Consider the following 18,458-nt stretch of genomic DNA (forward strand, 5'->3'; position numbering starts at 1 on the left):
AAAAAAAAAAAAAAAAAAAAAAAAAAAAAAAAAAAAAAAAAGATCGATACCTGACATCTGTTTTTGTTTGCTCTCTTTTTATGGATTCTATTTTTCAAAGAATGCTTTTAACTAATAACATTGAATAGTCAAGTTTGTATCTTAAGGATATGTTCCTAAGACTGAGAAGAAACATATTTCGGGACACAAAGAGGCCTGGGAACTTAGGTTTTCTTAGAGGACACATCCTTGAAGATTGCTGGAAACATTCTTCTCTCTTTGTGCTGATCCCCCAGGCGATCATTGAGGAGGCTGAAATTCGATGGAATGAAGTTGCAAGAGCAGTGCATGAGTTTGAAAAAGATATTCTAAAAGCCATATCCAAGAAGAAAGGGAGTATTTTGGCCATTCAGAAAGTGATGAAATACATAGAGGACATGAACCGCCGGAGGGTGAGTTGGCAAACGGAGCTTAAAAAGGGAAAAAACATTCTTGCAGGGATGTTATAGAAATCATCCATGTGAAGCAGCCTAGCTCCATTTGGTCCACCATAAATGTTGCCCACATATGCAGATTTTCTTTGCATCCCTGAAAGTGTATGTGTATATGCATGTTTTAAAATGTATGTTTATGGCTCACACCTGTAATCCCAGCACTTTGGGAGGCTGAGACAGGCGGATCTTTGGAGCTGGAGGACCAGCCTGGCCAACATGGTGAAACCCTATCTGTACCAAAAATACAAAATTTAGCTGGGTGAGGTGGTGTGTGCCTGTAATTCCAGCTGCTTGAGAGGCTGAGGCAGGAGAATCGCTTGAACCTGGGAGGCAGAGGTTGTGGTGAGCCGAGATCATGCCACTACACTCTAGCCTGGGCAACAGAGCAAGACTCCATCTCAGAAAAAATAAATAAATGAGTGAATGAATGAATGCATGCATGTTTATCAAGGTTAACACCAGCCAGGCAGGATGTATATTAACAGTATCTCAGATTGATTTCTGTTTTTCTTGAGAAAGACATGAGACTGGTCTGGTCCAGCCTGTCTAGAGAGATGACTGTGGAGTAGGACAGGTAAATCTCTTCTTCACATTTTTAAAAAAACCTTTTAAAAAATTGTTATAGAGATGGGGTCTCACTGTGTTGCCCAGGCTGGTCTTGAACTCTTGGGCTCCAGCAGTCCACCTGCCTTGGCCTCCCAAAGTGCTGGGATTACTGGTGAATCTAAAGCTCTTTGAGATCCTTTGTTATCAGTAGATAGACCTTGGGCTGTTATGAGAAAAAAGGAGAATTTGGGGGGTAACCTTCATTTCCAGAGATTTTACAGTATGTCAAGCTTTAGATCCTGGAGACAAGGTAGGGTTACTAACCTTAACATGTTAAGAGTAATAAAAATTATGTAAACTACCATGGGAATACAAGACCAAAAATCGTAAGATCATTTTTTCAGGAAAGACCCCTACAGTAGCATATACCCAAATAATCTTGACTTTGAAAGCAATGTAAAATTTGCATGTTGCAAAACCAATGTCCTCTGCTTCTTGGTCATGAAATATCATACCAGCCCCAGCTTAATTGGAAGTAAAAGGACCTAAAATAAGTGACAGAATGTTAGGGGTCAAGGTTTGGTTTATAGCCCCAGAACCATCCACTTTTCAAACCAGTGGGAAAAAGGAGAGAAATGGATTAAATGCATTAAAATATGCCTTTATGTTTTAGGATAATATGAAGGAGAAATTACGTTTGAAAAATGTTTCTCTCAAAGTTCAGAGGAAAAAAATGCTTTCACAATTGAGGCAGGTATGTGGTCCTTTCTCTCTCTCTCTGTTTCTTTTTAAGGTTACCGTGGTAGGCTGAATAAGGTTCCCACCCCCACTCCAAAATGTCCATATCCTAATCCCTGGAATCTGTGAATACATTCACTTACATGGCAAAAAGGATTTTGCAGATGTGATTAATTTAGGATCTTGAGATGGGAAGATGGTCTTGAATTACCTGGGTGGGCCCTATATAATCTCCCTTCTTATCAGTGGGAAGCAGGAGGGTGGGAGAAGCTATGATAACAGAAGCAGAGATCAGAGGGATGAGCTCTCATGCTAGGGAGAAGGGGCCAGGAATCAAGGACTGCAGACAGCCTCTAGAAGCTGGAAATGACAAGGAAACAGGTTCTCCCCGAGAGCCTTGGGAAGAAATGCAGCCCTGCTGAGATCCTGATTTGAGCCTCCCAACCCGTTTCAGACTCCTGACCTCCAGAACTATAAGATAATAAATTTGCATTAAAGCCACCAGGTTTGTGGTGATTTATTTCAGCAGCAATAGGAAACTCATATGATGACTGTGCAGGCAAATCAGAGGTTTTCTGTAGACAGAGTTGGCATGAATTTAAAAGACCCTCAAGACGTACTTGTGGGCCCTTTCTGGGAAAATGGCCTGGTGGCATAGTTATATGTGCTTTGATGTGTCTCGCATCGCCACCAGCTGACCCTAATGGCTCCTGATGAAAGGCAGTAAGGCAAACATGGTTCCGTCCTTTCCTAGCTCAATATTTGTATTATTAACTTGAATTTGGGCACTGGTGGCATGCTCATCAAAGGGGGCTACTGACAAGGACACAAAACTGGGCAGGAGAATTAACACGTTGGGGCACTATTGCTTGAGTGACTTGGGATCCAGAAAGACCTCAGCAAGCTGGGACAGATTTAACAGCATGAAGTGATGAAGGACAAGTGTAACACCCTACACTTTTGATCCCCCAAAATACCTGATCAGGTACAGGTTGGCTTAGCCATAGAGTACCTGATAAAGTCAGCTCAGCTGGTGGTGATGCTATGGCGTAGGCTGCACTTATAGAAACACAGTGCCCAGAACAAGGAAGAGGTAGACTTTCTCTGCTCTGTCTGAGCGGCCCCTACCTGGAGTGTCATGTCACAGGGTGAGCCCCACCCTTGGAAGAATTGGCAAACTAGAGTTCACATCAGAGAGCAAGCCAGATGTCGGGAATAGAAACCATATCCAAGAGCCTAGGACTGATGGGCCCAAGGAGAGAGGGCCCAGGAGGGCCACAGCCACGTCTCCAAGTGCTCAGGGTTGCAGCAGAAAGGGAGAGCAGAGCTGGGGCTGTGGATGGAGGTGTCAGAGAAGGAGATTTGAGTTCAGTGCAAGAAAAAAATTCTGCAGTGAGTGGTCCCAGTGGAGCTGTCTGCAGATCATCAGTTCCTGGTACTTGGAGGTTCATGCAAGCACGGGCACTTGAAGAGGGGCTTTAAGCTGGAGATAGGGAATAGATGGATAATCTTTAACCTTAATGCCGCTGCTACACAGAGATAACACAGACACGGGCCCTGCCCTTGTGAGCTCCTAGACTAGTGGGCAGCAGTGTTGTGAGAAAAGGTGTGTATGTGTAATTGTATACAGACGCTATATACCAAGGACTGGCCGGACGCGGTGGCTCACACCTGTAATCCTAGCACTTTGGGAGGCCGAGGTGGGTGGATCATGAGGTCAGGAGATTGAGACCATCCTGGCTAACACAGTGAAAGCCCGTCTCTACTAAAAATACAAAAAAATTAGCCGGACATGGTGGCAGGCGCCTGTAGTCCCAGCTACTCGGGAGGCTGAGGCAGGAGAATGGCGTGAACCCGAGAGGTGGAGCTTGCAGTGAGCCGAGATTGCACCCCTGCACTCCAGCCTGGGTGACAGAGCAAGACTCCGTCTCAAAAAAAAAAAAGAAGCTACATACCAAGGATCACAGAGCTAAAGCTTCCAGGGGCTCAGCAGAAAGAGGGATCACCCTCTGATGTGGAAAACAGGTTGGGAGCATTGGAGCTGGAGGAATGGTTGTATTGGGGCCTAAGGAAGTTGTGTTGTTTTGGGAAGGGGAAGAAGACGAATCCCAGGAGATAGGACAGACAGCATGAGTGAGACGTGGGAGTGAGGAACAGCAGTTCCCAAGTTGGGCTGTTGTCTGCCACAGATATAAAGTGGCATAGACCTGGCAGGGCTGGTAAGGTCGGTCAGGACAGGGAGGGAACCTTATACACTCGGGCACTGCAGTGCAGAAATATCAGATGATCAAAGAAGGGGGAATCTATGGGCTGCTTGTCCTGGGTTTTTCATGTTAAAAACAACTTTTAAATGGCCTGATTCTTTCTCTTCCTTCATGGCCCGGTGAGGCACCACCCACTGTGGGATGTCCTCTGTGCGTGACTCAGTCTTTCATCCTCCCCTGGCCTGGTTTAGCGACTCCTGTGTGCCCTCTGCCCCCACTCCCCCACATTCCCCCCGAACAACACATCCCACTGCACCACACTGTTGAGTCAATGGCTTGTCTATAAACCCTCATATGCACTGCCTGGAGCCAGGGAACATTGTATTTACTTAAATCTCTATTCCCAGTGCCTAACACCATGCCTGGGACCAAACACATGCCCAATATGTGTTTGTTGAATGACTGAATGATGACTGACTTCCAAAGTCTTATCAAGAGTTGTAAGATGTGAGCCATACATTCAGAATCACAGCTGACGTATCATTTTTTCTTTCATCTTTCTGAGCTGTAGAAAGAAGAGGTGGGTGAGGCCCTTCATGATGTTGATTTTCAGCAGTTGAAGATAGAGAATGCTCAATTTCTCGAAACAATTGAAGGAAGGAATCAAGAACTGACCCAGCTAAAGCTGTCATCTGGAAACACTCTGCAGGTCCTCAATGCCTACAAAGTAAGGCCATCCCTGATGCCGAAGGCTCCCTCAAGGCTTTCCACACTCACCTTTCTGGCCACAGGGAGGTTCTTGTGCACTCTAGTTTCACACAGCGCTTAGGTGCCCCCTCACTGTCAAGCCATGTGTCCTGAAATTTCCTGAATGCTCCCATAACCCTGGCTGTGTGTGAGAACCAGGGTTTTTCTTTAAAAAAAAAAAAAAAAAAAAAAAAAAGATAGATAGATGATAGGTAGGTAGATAGATGGATGGATGGATGGATGGATAGATAGATAGATAGATAGATAGATAGATAGATAGATACATAGATGACTAGTCCCACTCTGACTAATTGAATTAGGAGGTGAGGGCCATGTATCTTATTTATTTTGTTTTCTTTTTTAGTGTTGTTGTTAATTCCCCAAGTGATTTTTATGGATGGTGAGTTTTGAGAACTAACCACATTTAGAACCCTGTTTAATTTGAGCACATTATAAGCACTTTCCTGCTTAAAACCCTGCAAAGGAAAGCAGTCTTAGCTATAAATCAGAAAACTACTAAATAATTTATCATCCAAACAGAACCCTTTTGGGAGGGAAAAGAAGCACTATTAATAATTAGGCAGAGACTATAGGCACACAAAGAGCCTGGCCCCAACAGACGAGGCCATCTGGTCACCCTGCTAGAGACCATCTAATGTAGTATTCAGCAACTGCAGGCCAGTGTATCCCCACCCACTGCCCTGTGAGCTAAGAATGATATTACAGAAGAAACTTTATAACCAATTTGATTATAGAAAACACTAACTGGAAACCAAATGAAGCAAAATTGGTTTCTTCCCTAGAAATTCCATTTCTTTCATTAGTAGACCTATATTCTAAAATATTGTACTCAATTATTATATCTTGAATTGAATCGATAAAACGTTGGTAGGATTTTTTCTCTTGTTAATATAAGTACACAATACCCACAATTTTGCTTCTGGGCTTGCAAAACCTAAAATATTTACTATGTGGTCCCTTACAGAAAAGTTTTGCTGACCTCTCGCATAGTGCCCAGGTGACAACGGTGGTTATGAGCTTAGGTAACTCGCAGGTGGGCTTTGTTTGGTCCACACAGTTTAAAAATGTGAATGTGAATGCGTTTAGGCCAGGTTTATGTTTGTTCAACATTTTCTTTTTACAAATGAAAAAACCGAGGGCCAAAGATGCAGAGTAGACAGGGAGCAGTGGCTCACACCTGCAATCCCAGCACTTTGGGAGGCCTAGGTGGGCAGATCACCTGAGGCCAGGAGTTCGAGACCAGCCTGGCCAACATGGCAAAACCCCATCTCTACTAAAAATACAAAAAATTATCTGGGCGTAGTGGTGCACACCTGTAATCTCAGCTACTTGGGAGGCTGAGGCACAAGGATTGCTTGAACCCCCAGGGGCAGAGGTTGCAGTGAGCTGAGATCATGCCATTGTACTCCAGCCTGGGCAACAGAGCAAGACTCTGTCTCAAAAAAAAAAAAAAAAAAGATGCAGAATATTTGCTAAATTCAAGCAACAAGTTACTGACAGAGGTGGGACTCCCAGTCCAGTATGCATCCCACCTAACTCAGTGTGTATCCCACCCGACTGCCTTTTCCAGCATAAAGTATGTAGAAAACAGTGTGCTGGCATTCTGAAATTTATGTGTCATAAGCATGCAACAGATCCTCTACTTTTAGCTTCTCTCATCAGTTTTTAGCTTATCTGATCACTGTTATTTATAGAGGAAGCCAATTCCTGTGACTCCCAGGCCCTCGTTGCCTGGAGAGCAGGTTGTACTTGCTTAGATCACACTGGACCTCGATCTTATCCCGTGGAATCAGTTAAGTAGCACAGGGTCTGCCTGGTCTTGTGGGGGAAAAGCCAAGGGTTTTGGAAATGAAGCTACTGATTTTTAAAAATCAAACTGCCAGGTTACAGGGCCTGACCTCTTTAGGATGGGTCTAAACACACAGTGCAGATTGCTTGCAGTACCCGAGATCAGCAGCACAGGCCACCATGGGCAGAGTGAGAGCCATTCTTGGGGGAAATGGAGGCAGAACAACTGAGTTGTGGAGTCAGACCTTGCCTGTGCTTGAATGTTCTGCTGGGGTAGGTGCTTCATCTAGGCAAGATTCTTCACCTCTTAGAAGCAAGTTTTGTGTCACCAGGATGGTGCACTGTCTAGCATGTGTTGTGTCCCCAGCATCAAGGATGGCACCTGGCCAAAGGAGGTGCTTGGCCAATATTGCTGAATGAACTGCTTGCAGAACAGGTGTGTATTTGGTAGGCGTGGGAGGGTGACAGGAGGGGCCACTTTGATGTAAATATGAAACATTCATTCTCCCAGCAATCAGAAAATGAAAATAAAGAAACAAATATCAAACACCCAAGTGTGAAACCTTGTTAAAGACATGCAGAATAATTTTCCTCTATACTAAAAGTACCAATACCTTCAGTAGTGTAGGCACCAGGCTAAGTGCTAAGGGTACAACATTGAGACAGCACCAGGCAGAAATGGGCTCTTCTCTTCTGTGAGTTTCATGTGTGAGCCTGAGTCAAGGTGGCAGCTTTTTCTCTGACTTTATGCCCTCAAGCCCTGCCTGGTGGAGTTTGGTAAAATGTAAGCATGTGACTACAGCTGTGATGAGTCACTCCAGACTGCCTATAAACTAGTGATCTGGGGCCTTGTAGGTAGAATTCTAAGATGTCCCCAAGACTCCCCAGCCCCTGGTATCTACACCCTGTATAATCTCCGGCCAGGACTGTGAATATGATGGTTTCGGTTAAGTTCTGTTCTGTTCTATGATTCGGTTATACTGTATGGCACAGTTGACTAAAGACAGGGAGATCACCCACTTGGCCTGACCTAATCACACGAGTCCTTTGAAAGAACAGTTTCTCTGGAAGAGGAAGTCATAAATACGAACCATGAGGAGAAATGGCTGGAGGAAGTCTTCTCCATTGTGGGCTTGAAGACAGAGAGGCCACATGGAAGGGATTCAAGAGGGACCTCTGGAAGCTGAGAGCGACCTCCTGCTGACAGCCCAAAAGAAAACAAGGGCCTTGGTCCTACAGCTTCAAGGAATTACCTTCTGCCAACAATAAGTGAGCCTGGAAGAGGACCATGAGCCCTTGACAAGAACCACAGCCCTGGCGGGCACCTTGGTTTCAGCTGGATGTGACGGTGGGGGAGAATCCAGCCACACTGTGTGCAGACTTCTGGCCTATGGAAGCTGTGAGATAATAAATGGGTGTGGCTCTAAGCCACAAAAGTCTGTGGTAATTTGCTACATAGCAATAGAAAGTGAATGCAGTCCTTTTCAGAAGTGGCCTCCTCAAGGGACCCACATCTTGACTCAGCATCACCAATGCAGCTTTTATCAGCCTTTGTGGAGACTGCCCTGGCAGAGCCGGTGATGGCCTTGCTGCTACTCTTGTACCTCCATTCCTTCCTGCCCTGCCGCTCTAAGTTGGTGACCACTTGTCTTCCCTCCACTCTCCTTCCTCCCACCTGAACTGCTGGATTTGCAGCAAAGTCCTGCCCCATCTCCCTGACCCCACACCTCACCCTGTCAGTCTGGTCTCATTCACTTTTGCTTTCGTTAGCAGAGCAATTCTCATGCAGGACATGGAATAGGGAATGAGCCTTAAAGAAGTGAGGCCTGAAAATAGGAGTGAGGAAGAGAATGGCCCCTGGGTGCTGGAAGGTCCCCCAGGCAGGTGGTTCTAGTCTTCTCTGTTTTGACACCCTGGGGCAATGCCCTTGCCCCCTCCTCCTGCCTTCACTTTGACTGTGGCCCTGCTGCTCTCTACCCACTCTCCCAGCTCCTATTAGATCCTCCTCTCCTTGGTTCTTTCCTTAGCTTGGAATGTTCACCCTCTTCACCTAGACATACTGACTCAGCCTTTCAGCTCTCTTTCCAGCATATATATATATATATATATTTTTTTTTTTTTTTCAGGAAAACCTTCTCCAACCCTGTCCTGGCATTCTCATAGCTTGGCACAATTGCAGTCTTACATTTCTTCTTGCAATTATTTTACTACCTTTCCCCTACTGTCTGGGCTGTGAGCCAGCCTTCTGGTGGCAGAGCCTAGTTTGCTTCACTGGCCAGTGCGTGGTACAGGGACTGGCGCCTGGTGGGTGGGTTTTCAGGGTTTGTTGAGTGAGCTCCCCCAAATCACTGCATCTTTCCCTTGGCCCACTCCTCTGCCCAGCAAAGCACATCCCAGCGCCTCTGGCTGACTCTTCCCCACTGAGAGAGAGTGGTCAAAAGGGGACCAATCTAAGAAGCAGGGGTGGGGCCTGCAGGAGCCAGTGAAGGGCAGATGATGCCGTGGGAACCTGCAAGGCTGTGCTCCTGCAGGACTCCTCTAAAACTAGCAGGCCCGGCCTCATTAGGTGATGAAACGGTGATGGAGCCTGTGGGCTGTGGACTCTCACTGTATGGGCTCAATTCCCGGCTCTCCCTGGTCTCTGTGTCCTTGGGGAAATGGTTTTACCTTCCTAAGGGTCAGTTCTTTCACCTATAAATGGAGATAGCAGTAGACCCACCTTATGAGGAGTATTCCCCACTCTCCATCCACATATGATAGTCACAGCAGCTGTTTGTTGAATGTTCTCCATGTGCCTCAGCACTCTACCAGGCTGTCTCCTGTACGCCTCTCCACAACCCTACATGGTGACTGGACCCAAGTTTAGAAAGGTTCCAGGACCTCCCCAAAGATCTCCTTAGTGAGTAGTCGGGTAGGATTTAGGTCCCTGTGTGCCTTACTTCTTTGCCTGTCCAGCTGAGGACAAGACTCCAAGGTCCTCTCCTCCTGCACCAGTTCTCAGACATCAGGATCTGGAAAATCTGGGCAACAGTGAGAAAGGCAATTTGGACTTTCTGGATGGTCCTGCATTTCTGTTCGTTAACAAAGAGGTGTCTCCCCTTCCTGCGGTTCTGAGAGGTCATCTTAGCTCACGACTTGCTGTGTTGTTATATTTCAGAGCAAGCTTCACAAGGCAATGGAAATATACATCAATCTGGACAAGGAGATCTTGCTGAGAAAAGAGCTACTTGACAAAATTGAAAAAGAAACACTACAAGTAGAGGAGGTAGGAGAGGGCAAAATGTGGTGTTTCTGGTATTTGTCTCCTTGTGTTTATAAGGGCTTGAGTCAAGGTCCACCAAGATCTAAGCCACCTTGCTGGTTTATCTGGAAAAGCCTAGACCGTAAAAATCAAAATAGCTGTGGGCCATCAAAGCACAAAGTGGCACCTGGAGACCTACAGTCCGGGTGTATCACATTTTACTGCTGGGTTGGGTTCTAGAGTCACCTCAGAAAACAAAAATTTCGTGGAGTCCAAATAACATTTGGGAATTCCTTAAGTGACCCATAAAGTACAATATTCAAAGTTTCGTGTCTACAACCCCAGGAAAAATGTTTAATGCAAGTAGTAATGTCCCTGATAGGAAAAAAAGTACACATGCCAAAATAGAATGTTTGATGTAAAGGAGAGACAGAGAGAGGAAAAAAGAGAGAGAGAGAGGAAAAGAGAGAGAGAGAGAGGTCATAACCATATGACATCTTGCCTGATACCCGGGCTGGACACTCACAGCCTGAGTAGCCTGTAGCAGAGACCAGCTGAAGGACAGCAGACCTGTGACCTCTGTCCTGGGCTCACTCCAAGGCCTGTGGTCACTGTGTGAAGAGGTGAATGGAGTCATCTGAGCTCCCTGCCTATCTAAATTGCAATTTACCTCTCTCATTACTTTGCTGAGCATTGATAGCTGAATTTCCCTAACTTAAATGCACATAGGATGTGATGCAAAGAGAACTTTTTGGGGAGCAGGAGAAAGAGTGCTGGACTCATGATCAGAAGGTCTGGCATGAGGTTTGGTGCTGCCAATTTCTAGTCTTGAACAAGCTTTTAAATAGGACTGTTTCCATGTCTGTGAAATAGATCTACTGCCCTTATTGTAGTAGCTAGAGAGGACCACATATAATGACGCTTTGTTAACCTCTAAAACTGTATGATTTTTAGTGTCATTGTCTTGTGTGGCCCCAAATTTGCCTACAGTGGCCCCAAAGCCACAGGATTATTCACATCTAAGTTACGTCACAGCATGCACATCATTTTCTCGATGGAGAACCAACACCTTCCGCAAAAAAACCCCAGTCTCAGTACAGAGTGGCAAGAAGCAAAGTTAAAGCAAAAACCTGTGAACTCTCTTAATGCAGAATTGCTCTGGTCCTTATTTATTTTTTCCTTGGGTTGATAGTTATTAGATTAAAAGTAAAACTTAAAATTGATTTTTTTTAAAGCCGGGTATTCACTGCTTAGTATATTTTAGTTTTCTTGTTAATGTTTTGAAAATAGCTTTATTGGAATTTAATTTATATGCCATATAATCACCCATTTAAAGTGTACAGTTCAGTGGATTATAATATATTCACAGAGTTGTGTAACCATCAGCACAATAATGTTAGAACATTTTCGTCACCCCAGAAAAAAAACCCTGCACCCATTAGACCTCCTTCCCCATAGGATAGGTGCAGTGGCTCACCCTGTAATCCCAGCACTTTGGGAGGCTGAGGTGGGCAGATCATTTGAGGTCAGGAGTTCAAGACCAGCCTGGCCAACATGGTGAAACCTGGCCTCTACTAAAAATACAAAAATTAGCTGGGCGTGGTGGTGGGCACCTGTAGTCCCATCTACTTGGGAGGCTGAGGCAGAAGAATCGCCTGAGCCCATGCAGTGGAGGTTGCAGTGAGCCGAGACTGTGCCATTGCACTCCAACCTGGGTGACAGAGGGAGACTCCATCTCAAAACAAAACAAAACAAAAATCTACTTAAGTACATTTATTTATAAAAAGGAAGAAAGAAAAGAAAAGATCCTTCTCCATTCCCCACACCCCACTCTCACCCTCCAGCTCTTGGCGGCCACTAATCTACTTTATGCCTCTGTGGATTTGCCTATTCTGGGCATTTCATTTAAAAGAGATTATACAATATGTGGTCTTTTATGAGTGGCTTTTTTCACTTGGAATAACATTTTCAAGGTACACTTGTATCATGTATCATTTGTTTATTTGTATGGCTGAATAGCATTTCATTGTGTGGATAGATCACATTTTATTTATCCATTCATCACTCGGTGGTCATTTGAGTTTCCACTTCGGGACTATCATGAGTCATGCTGATATGAACATCCTGGTACAAGTTTTTCTGTGGATACGTGTTTTCTTTTCTCTTGATGTGTTTTCTTTTCTCTTGACGTGTTTTCTTTTCTCTTGGACATATACCTAGAAGTTGAATTGTGGGTTATACATGGTAATTCTATGTGTAACACCTAGAAAAACTAGCAATCTGTTTTTGAAAGTGGCTGCCCCATTTCGTATTCCCACAATGTGTGAGGGTTCCAGTTTCCATACATCTTTGTTATTCTCAGTTTTTTTAAAAAATGGCCATCCTACTTGGTATGAAGTGATATCTCGTTGTGGTTTTTATTTTAATTTTCTAATGACATGGAGCATCTTATCATGTGCTTATTGGCCACTTGTCTATCTTTCTTTGAGAAATGTCTAGTCAAGTCCTTTGCTTGGTTTATACTTGGGTTATTTATCTTTTTAACTTTCCCGTTGTAAGTTGAAAATATCATAAGTTAAAAATGCATTTAACATACCTGACCTACTACTAAACATTATAGCTTAGCCTAGCCTATCTTAAATATGCTCAGAACACTTACATTAGCCTACAACTGGGAAAAATCATCGAACACAAAGTCTGTTTTATAATAGGGTGTTGAATGTCTCATGTAATTTATCGAATACTGTACTGAAAGTGAAAAATGGGTTATATCAATACTCGAAGTATGGTTTCTACTGAATGTGTGTTGCTTTTGCACTATCTTAAAGTTAAAAAAAAAACAACTTAAGTTGACCTATTGTAAGTCAGGGATCATCTGTATAAGATTCACAAATATTTTCTCCCATACTGTGGATTTTCTTTCACTTTCTTGATAGTTTTGTCTGCAACACAAACGTTTTTAGTTTTGGTAGAAGTCCAATTTATCCATTTTTTTTCTTTTGATCTTGTGCTTTTGGTGTCATATATAAGAAACCATTGCCTTCCCCAATATCATGAAGATGTTCTCCTCTGTCTTCTTTTAAGAGTTTTATAATTTTAGCTCTTATGCTTAGGTTTATAATCAATTTTGAGTTAATTTTTTTTAATGGTGTGAGCGAGGAGTTCAAAAGCTGAAAGAAGAAAGGAGATGAAATATGTTCACAGAGTTTGTCATATTAACTTTTTGTTTACATTTCTTCCTGTGAATTTGAGTTACTATCTGGTGTTTCTTATGTAAATACAGCTTTGTTTCAACCTGCCTCCTTTGTGCTGTTACTGTCAAATACACTCCATGATTACATGTTATAGTTCCCCAAATACAATTATATATGTATTTTTATACACTTGCTTTTTAAATCAGTTAAGAGAATAAATATGCAATTATACTGTCTTTTATAATTACCTATTATACAGTTAATTTTATTTGCACTACTTTTTTAATATCAATTTCATATTCCTGTAGGGTATCACTTGTTTTTAGCTTGAAGAACTTCCTGTAGTATTTCTTGTAAGGCAGGTCTGCCAACCATGACTTCTGTAGGTTTTTGTTAATCTGGGAATGTCTTTATTTTTCCTTCATTTTTCAAAAATAAACTTTTATTTTAGAAGTTTTAGATTTACAGAAAAATTGTGAAGACAGTACAGAGAACCGCCATACACCTCATACCCAGTTTCCCCTATTTTAACCTCTTATATCAGTGCAATGTGTTTATTACGATTAATGAACTGGTATTGATACAGTATTATTAATCAAAGTCTGTGCTTTTGTCACATTTCCTTAGTTCTTACCTAACGTCCCTTAACTGTTCCAGGATCCCACCCAGGATATCCACATTACATTTACTGCTATGTCTCCTTAAGCTCCTCTTGGCTGAGACAGTTTCTCAGAATTTCCTTGATGTTGATGACCTTGACAGTTTTGAGGAGTACTTGTCAGGTTTTTGTAGAATGTTCCTCCAATGGGATTTGTTTGATGTTTTTCTCATGATTACATTGGGGTTTATGTGTTTCGAGGGGGAAGACCACAGACATAAAATGCCATTCACATCACATCATATCGAGGCAGTCTACTATCAACATGACTCATCATTGATGTGAAACTTGATCACGTAGATGGATAGTATGTTATGGATTTCTTCACTGTGAAGTTACTCTCCCTCCTTTCCATACTGTACTCTTTGAAAGGAAGTCACTATGTACAGCCCATACTTAAGGAGTAGGGATTTATGCTCCACATAATTTATTTGGAATTCTTCTGTATGGGAGATTTATCTATTCTCCCCCATTTATTTATTTTTAACATCATTTATTTATATCAGTTTCAATTCATAGATATTTGTTTTATATGTTGGGTTATAATATCATAAGCCATGCATTGTTTAATGATGGGGATACATTCTGAGAAATGCATTGTTAGGCAATTTCATCATTGTGTGAACAGTATAGAGTGTACTCTATGATGGTATACCTAGATAGTATAGCCTACTACACACCTAGGCTGTATTGTGTAGCCTGTTGCTCCAGGCTATAACCCTGAAAAACATGTTATTATACTAAATGCTGTAGGAAATTATAATACAGTGCTAAGTATTTGTGTATCCAAACATATCTAAACATAGAAAAGGTACAGTAAAGATATGGCATTATAATCTTATGGGACCATCTTCATAAGTGGTTCATTGTTGACCAGAATGTTTTATGTGGCATGTGACTGTATTACATTATTTATTTTGTTGCTCAGATTGTTCCAGGTTGGCCATTGGGAGCTCTTTCAGTTGAATTTGGTGTCCCTTTGACTCTCTTCATCTTTATGGCCTTTTTTTTTTTTTTTTTTTGAGCACTTCCTTTCTGGCACCAGAAGATGTTCTAGGCTCATCTTAGATATTTTCTGCCTCAGTCCTAGAATCCACCATTTCTCCAAGGAGGCTTGGTGTCTTTTATTTGAGAATGACATTAGAAACCAAGATCTGAGTGTGTTGATTACTTGCTTTCATTTTGAAAGATCATTTTGAGGATATAATATTCTTGAGTGGCAGGTTTTTCTCTTTCAGCCCATTGCCTTCTGGCCTTCATTGTTTCGGATGAGAAATCAGCTGTTAATCTTGTTGGGCTTCTCTTATATGTAATGAATTGTTTTCTCTTGCTGTTTTCAATATTTTCTCTTTGCTTTGCCATTCAACATTTTGAGTGTGATGGGTCTCTGGGTGTGGATTTATTTGCATTTCTTCCGTTTGGAGTTTGTTGAGCCCTTTGGATGTGTGGCTTACTGTTTTTCAACAAGTTGGTGAAATTTTCAGCCATTATATCTGAATAAATTTTTCTACTCCTTTCTCTTTCTTTTCTCTCTCTATTACTCCCATTATCTGTATGTTGGTACACTTAGTGGTGTTCCACATTTCTCTGAGACTGTTCATTTTTCTTCATTCTTTTTTCTCTCTGCTCCTCAATCTGCATAATCTCTATCAATCTACAAGTTTACCAATGCTTTATTCTACTGGCTTAAATCTGCTGTCAATCTCCGGTGGTGAATTTTTCATTTCAGTCATCATATTGAAAAGATTCCAGATTTTCTATGTTTTAAAAATGAATTTCTACCTCTTTATTGATTTTCGTTACTTGATGAGATATTATTATTATTACTTTAATTCTTTAAACATGGTTTCCTCTGGTTTTTTGAATAGCTCCTTTGAAGACTTTGTCTGCTAAGTGCACCATCTGCTCTCCCTCAAAGGCAGTTTATTTTGCCTTCCCTGGGTGGATCATGCTTTCCTATTTCTTTGCCTATCTCATAATTTTTGTTGGAAGCTGTATATTTTAGGTGATATAGCAATTCTTGATATTGATCCCTCCCACCCCTTTCTTGGGCTTGTCATAGTTTTTGCTTGTTACTTTTTGAGTGACTTGGCTGGACTAGATCAGTAAAGTCTATTCCCCTGCTGTTAGTACTCTTTTTTTTTTTTTTTTTGAGATGGAGTCTCGCTCTGTCACCCAGGCTGGAGTGCAGTGGCACAATCTTGGCTCACTGCAAGCTCCACCTCCCAGGTTCACGCCATTCTCCTGCCTCAGCCTCCTGAGTAGCTGGGACTACAGGCACCTGCCAACACGCCTGGCTAATTTTTTATTTAGTAGAGACGGGGTTTCACCATATTAGCCAGGATGGTCTCAATCTCCTGACCTCGTGACCTGCCCGCCTTGGCCTCCCAAAGTGCTGGGATTACAGGTGTAAGCCACCGTGCCCAGCCCCCTGCTGTTAGTACTCTCTAATGTTTCTCCTCACCTGGTGCAGCTTTGGTCATGGATACAATTGCCCTGATAACCAGGGATAATTGTTACTTCTGCTGAGTTCTCTTTGACTCTGCATCTTCCTACTAAGCTTACAGCTGGTCTACCTCTATTGGCATCACACTTGGCCATCAGCCTTCATTAATTGTTAGCTAATTGCTCTATTGCTTTCAACAATACCCTGAGACATTAATTGTTTTACATTCTGATTCAATTAAAGTCAGGACCCTTTGCAGGGGCAAAGTGTTGCCAGTCTTTGAGGCTCGCCCCAACTCTCAAAGGGCTCTTCTTAGTGGTCTCTTACTCTGTTCTGTCAAACATATAGCTGGTTTATTATTTTACTTGCTGCTGCTAACATTATGGAACTACCAGCCTCCTCTAAATTGCTTACCTTAAAAAACTCCATTGTTTCCCACACAGTTCTTAGGCATGAGTTCCCCATCTCTGTTCCAAATAAAGCAAGTCCCCTTGGGCAACATTCCATGGCCCTCTGATTTACAGCCTGATTTGGTTTGGCTCTGTGTCCCCACGCAAGTCTCATCTCAAATTGTAATTCCAATGTGTCAAAGGAGACACCTGGTGGAAGGTGATTGGATCATGGGGGCAGTTTACCCAGTGCTGTTCTCATGATAGTGAGAGAGTTCTCACGAGATCTGATGGTTTTTAAAGTGGCAGTTTCCCCTGCATGTGCTCTCTCTGCTGCTACCTTGTGAAAATGTGCTTTACTTCCCCTTCACTTTCCACCTTGATTGTAAGTTTCCTGAGGCCTCCTTAGCCATGCAGAACTGTGAGTCAATCAAATCTTCTTTTCTTTATAAAATTATCCAGTCTCGGGTAGTTCTTTATAGCAGTGTGAAAACAGACAAATACACAGCCTCTCTCCCTGGGCAAAACTTCTGCATTGTTGCCCTGGAACTGGGGTGGGACAGTGGACAACTTTTCCCATAGTGACATTGCTGCTCTACAAGTGGGTTGCTGGGTGGGGATCATAATCTCTGGTCTTCTCAGCATGTCCCTCACAGCTGTAGTACTTATGTTTTAATGCCTTTGTTCTTGCTACTTCATAATATTTATCTTAGGTATTCTCAAATCACCATCTGGACAGGAGTATGCATTGATGGTTCTGCCCACATCTTTGGGTCTCTCCACAGTTGTTTGTTTATGCTAAACAGACAGGAGCTATTCACTGAACACCTGACAATTTATTATTGCATTCTGAAAACAAGTTAATAAAAATTAATTATTGGTTTGTTTTATAGTGTATTGAAACAGTGGAAGGTGCAAACCAATTACGTGGGGATCTTGTTAAATGCAGATTCTGAGTGGGTAGGTCTAGGGTAGCCTGGGAGTCTGCAGCTCCCAGGTGTTTCTAGTGCCACAGATTGTGCTTTGTGAAGCAAGGAATTAAAAGACAATACCATATTGGGAAGATTCAACATAATAAAAATATTAGTTCTCTTTAAGTTGATCTGTAAAATATGATATTCCAATTAAAATACCAAGGAAGGTTTTTTTGTTTGTTAAGAATTTAAATCAACTGACTCAAAAATTCCTTTTGGGGGGCTAAAAAGAGTATCCCCAAATTCCAAATGAATAAATGAGAGGACTAGCCCTATCAGGTAATGAAATATGTTATAAAGTTACAATATTTAAAACAAGCTCAGGAATAGGCTGGAAGATCAAAGAAAAATGTATAAGGTCCTATAATGAACCCTGATACAGATCATATAAGTATGTAAATATTTGATAAAACTTTGATGTTGATACCTTTATGATAAAAGTGGCATGGCATTAATCAATGGACAGCCAGATTATTGAATAAATGACATGGGGTAACTGGGGTAACTGGGCAACCATTAAGGAAAAAATTAAGTTGGAGCTATGACTTACACTGAAGTTAATTCAGGTATATCAAATATTTAAATGTAAGTAATAAAACCATTAAAATCCTAAAATAAATACTGGAAAAATTTTTAATCTTGGAATGAAGAGGCCTTTCAAAATATAAAACTTATAAATTATGACATCAGTAAAGTGAGTTATATAAGAATGAAAGTTTTTTGCATAGCAAAAATGATCATAAGCAAAGTCAAAAGGTAAATAACTGGAAAAATGTTGTATCTAAAATTGCAAGGAGCTAATAACTCCAAACAAATAACTTCTATAGATCAACAAGAAAAAACTAATAACTAATAGAAAAAATGGGCAAAAGTTTTCAAGAGTTTACTGAAAAGCTAAAAAACTGAAACATGAAAAATGTTCTACCTCACTCATAATACAAAGAATACAAAATAAAGCTCTAATGGGATATTATTTTCCTTCTCTTAGATTGACAAACATCAAAGAGTTGATAAAATACTGTAGTGAGAGAATGAGGGA

The 18,458-nt window shown here is 41.9% G+C and overlaps 1 protein-coding gene across 3 annotated transcripts in view; it reads left to right on the plus strand.

Moving 5' to 3' along the window:
• CCDC113 (coiled-coil domain containing 113) overlaps positions 1-18,458 on the plus strand; it is a 30,390-nt gene that overhangs the window by 8,349 nt on the left and 3,583 nt on the right. For all 3 annotated transcript variants that reach the window (XM_023210065.1, XM_023210067.1, XM_023210066.1), the window contains 4 exons: positions 276-431; positions 1,693-1,773; positions 4,533-4,688; positions 9,675-9,782. In XM_023210065.1, coding sequence (XP_023065833.1) covers positions 276-431; positions 1,693-1,773; positions 4,533-4,688; positions 9,675-9,782 — 501 coding nt within the window. The remainder of the gene's footprint in view (positions 1-275; positions 432-1,692; positions 1,774-4,532; positions 4,689-9,674; positions 9,783-18,458) is intronic.

The sequence above is a fragment of the Piliocolobus tephrosceles genome, chromosome 17 (assembly GCF_002776525.5).
Source record: "Piliocolobus tephrosceles isolate RC106 chromosome 17, ASM277652v3, whole genome shotgun sequence".
NCBI lineage: Eukaryota > Metazoa > Chordata > Mammalia > Primates > Cercopithecidae > Piliocolobus > Piliocolobus tephrosceles.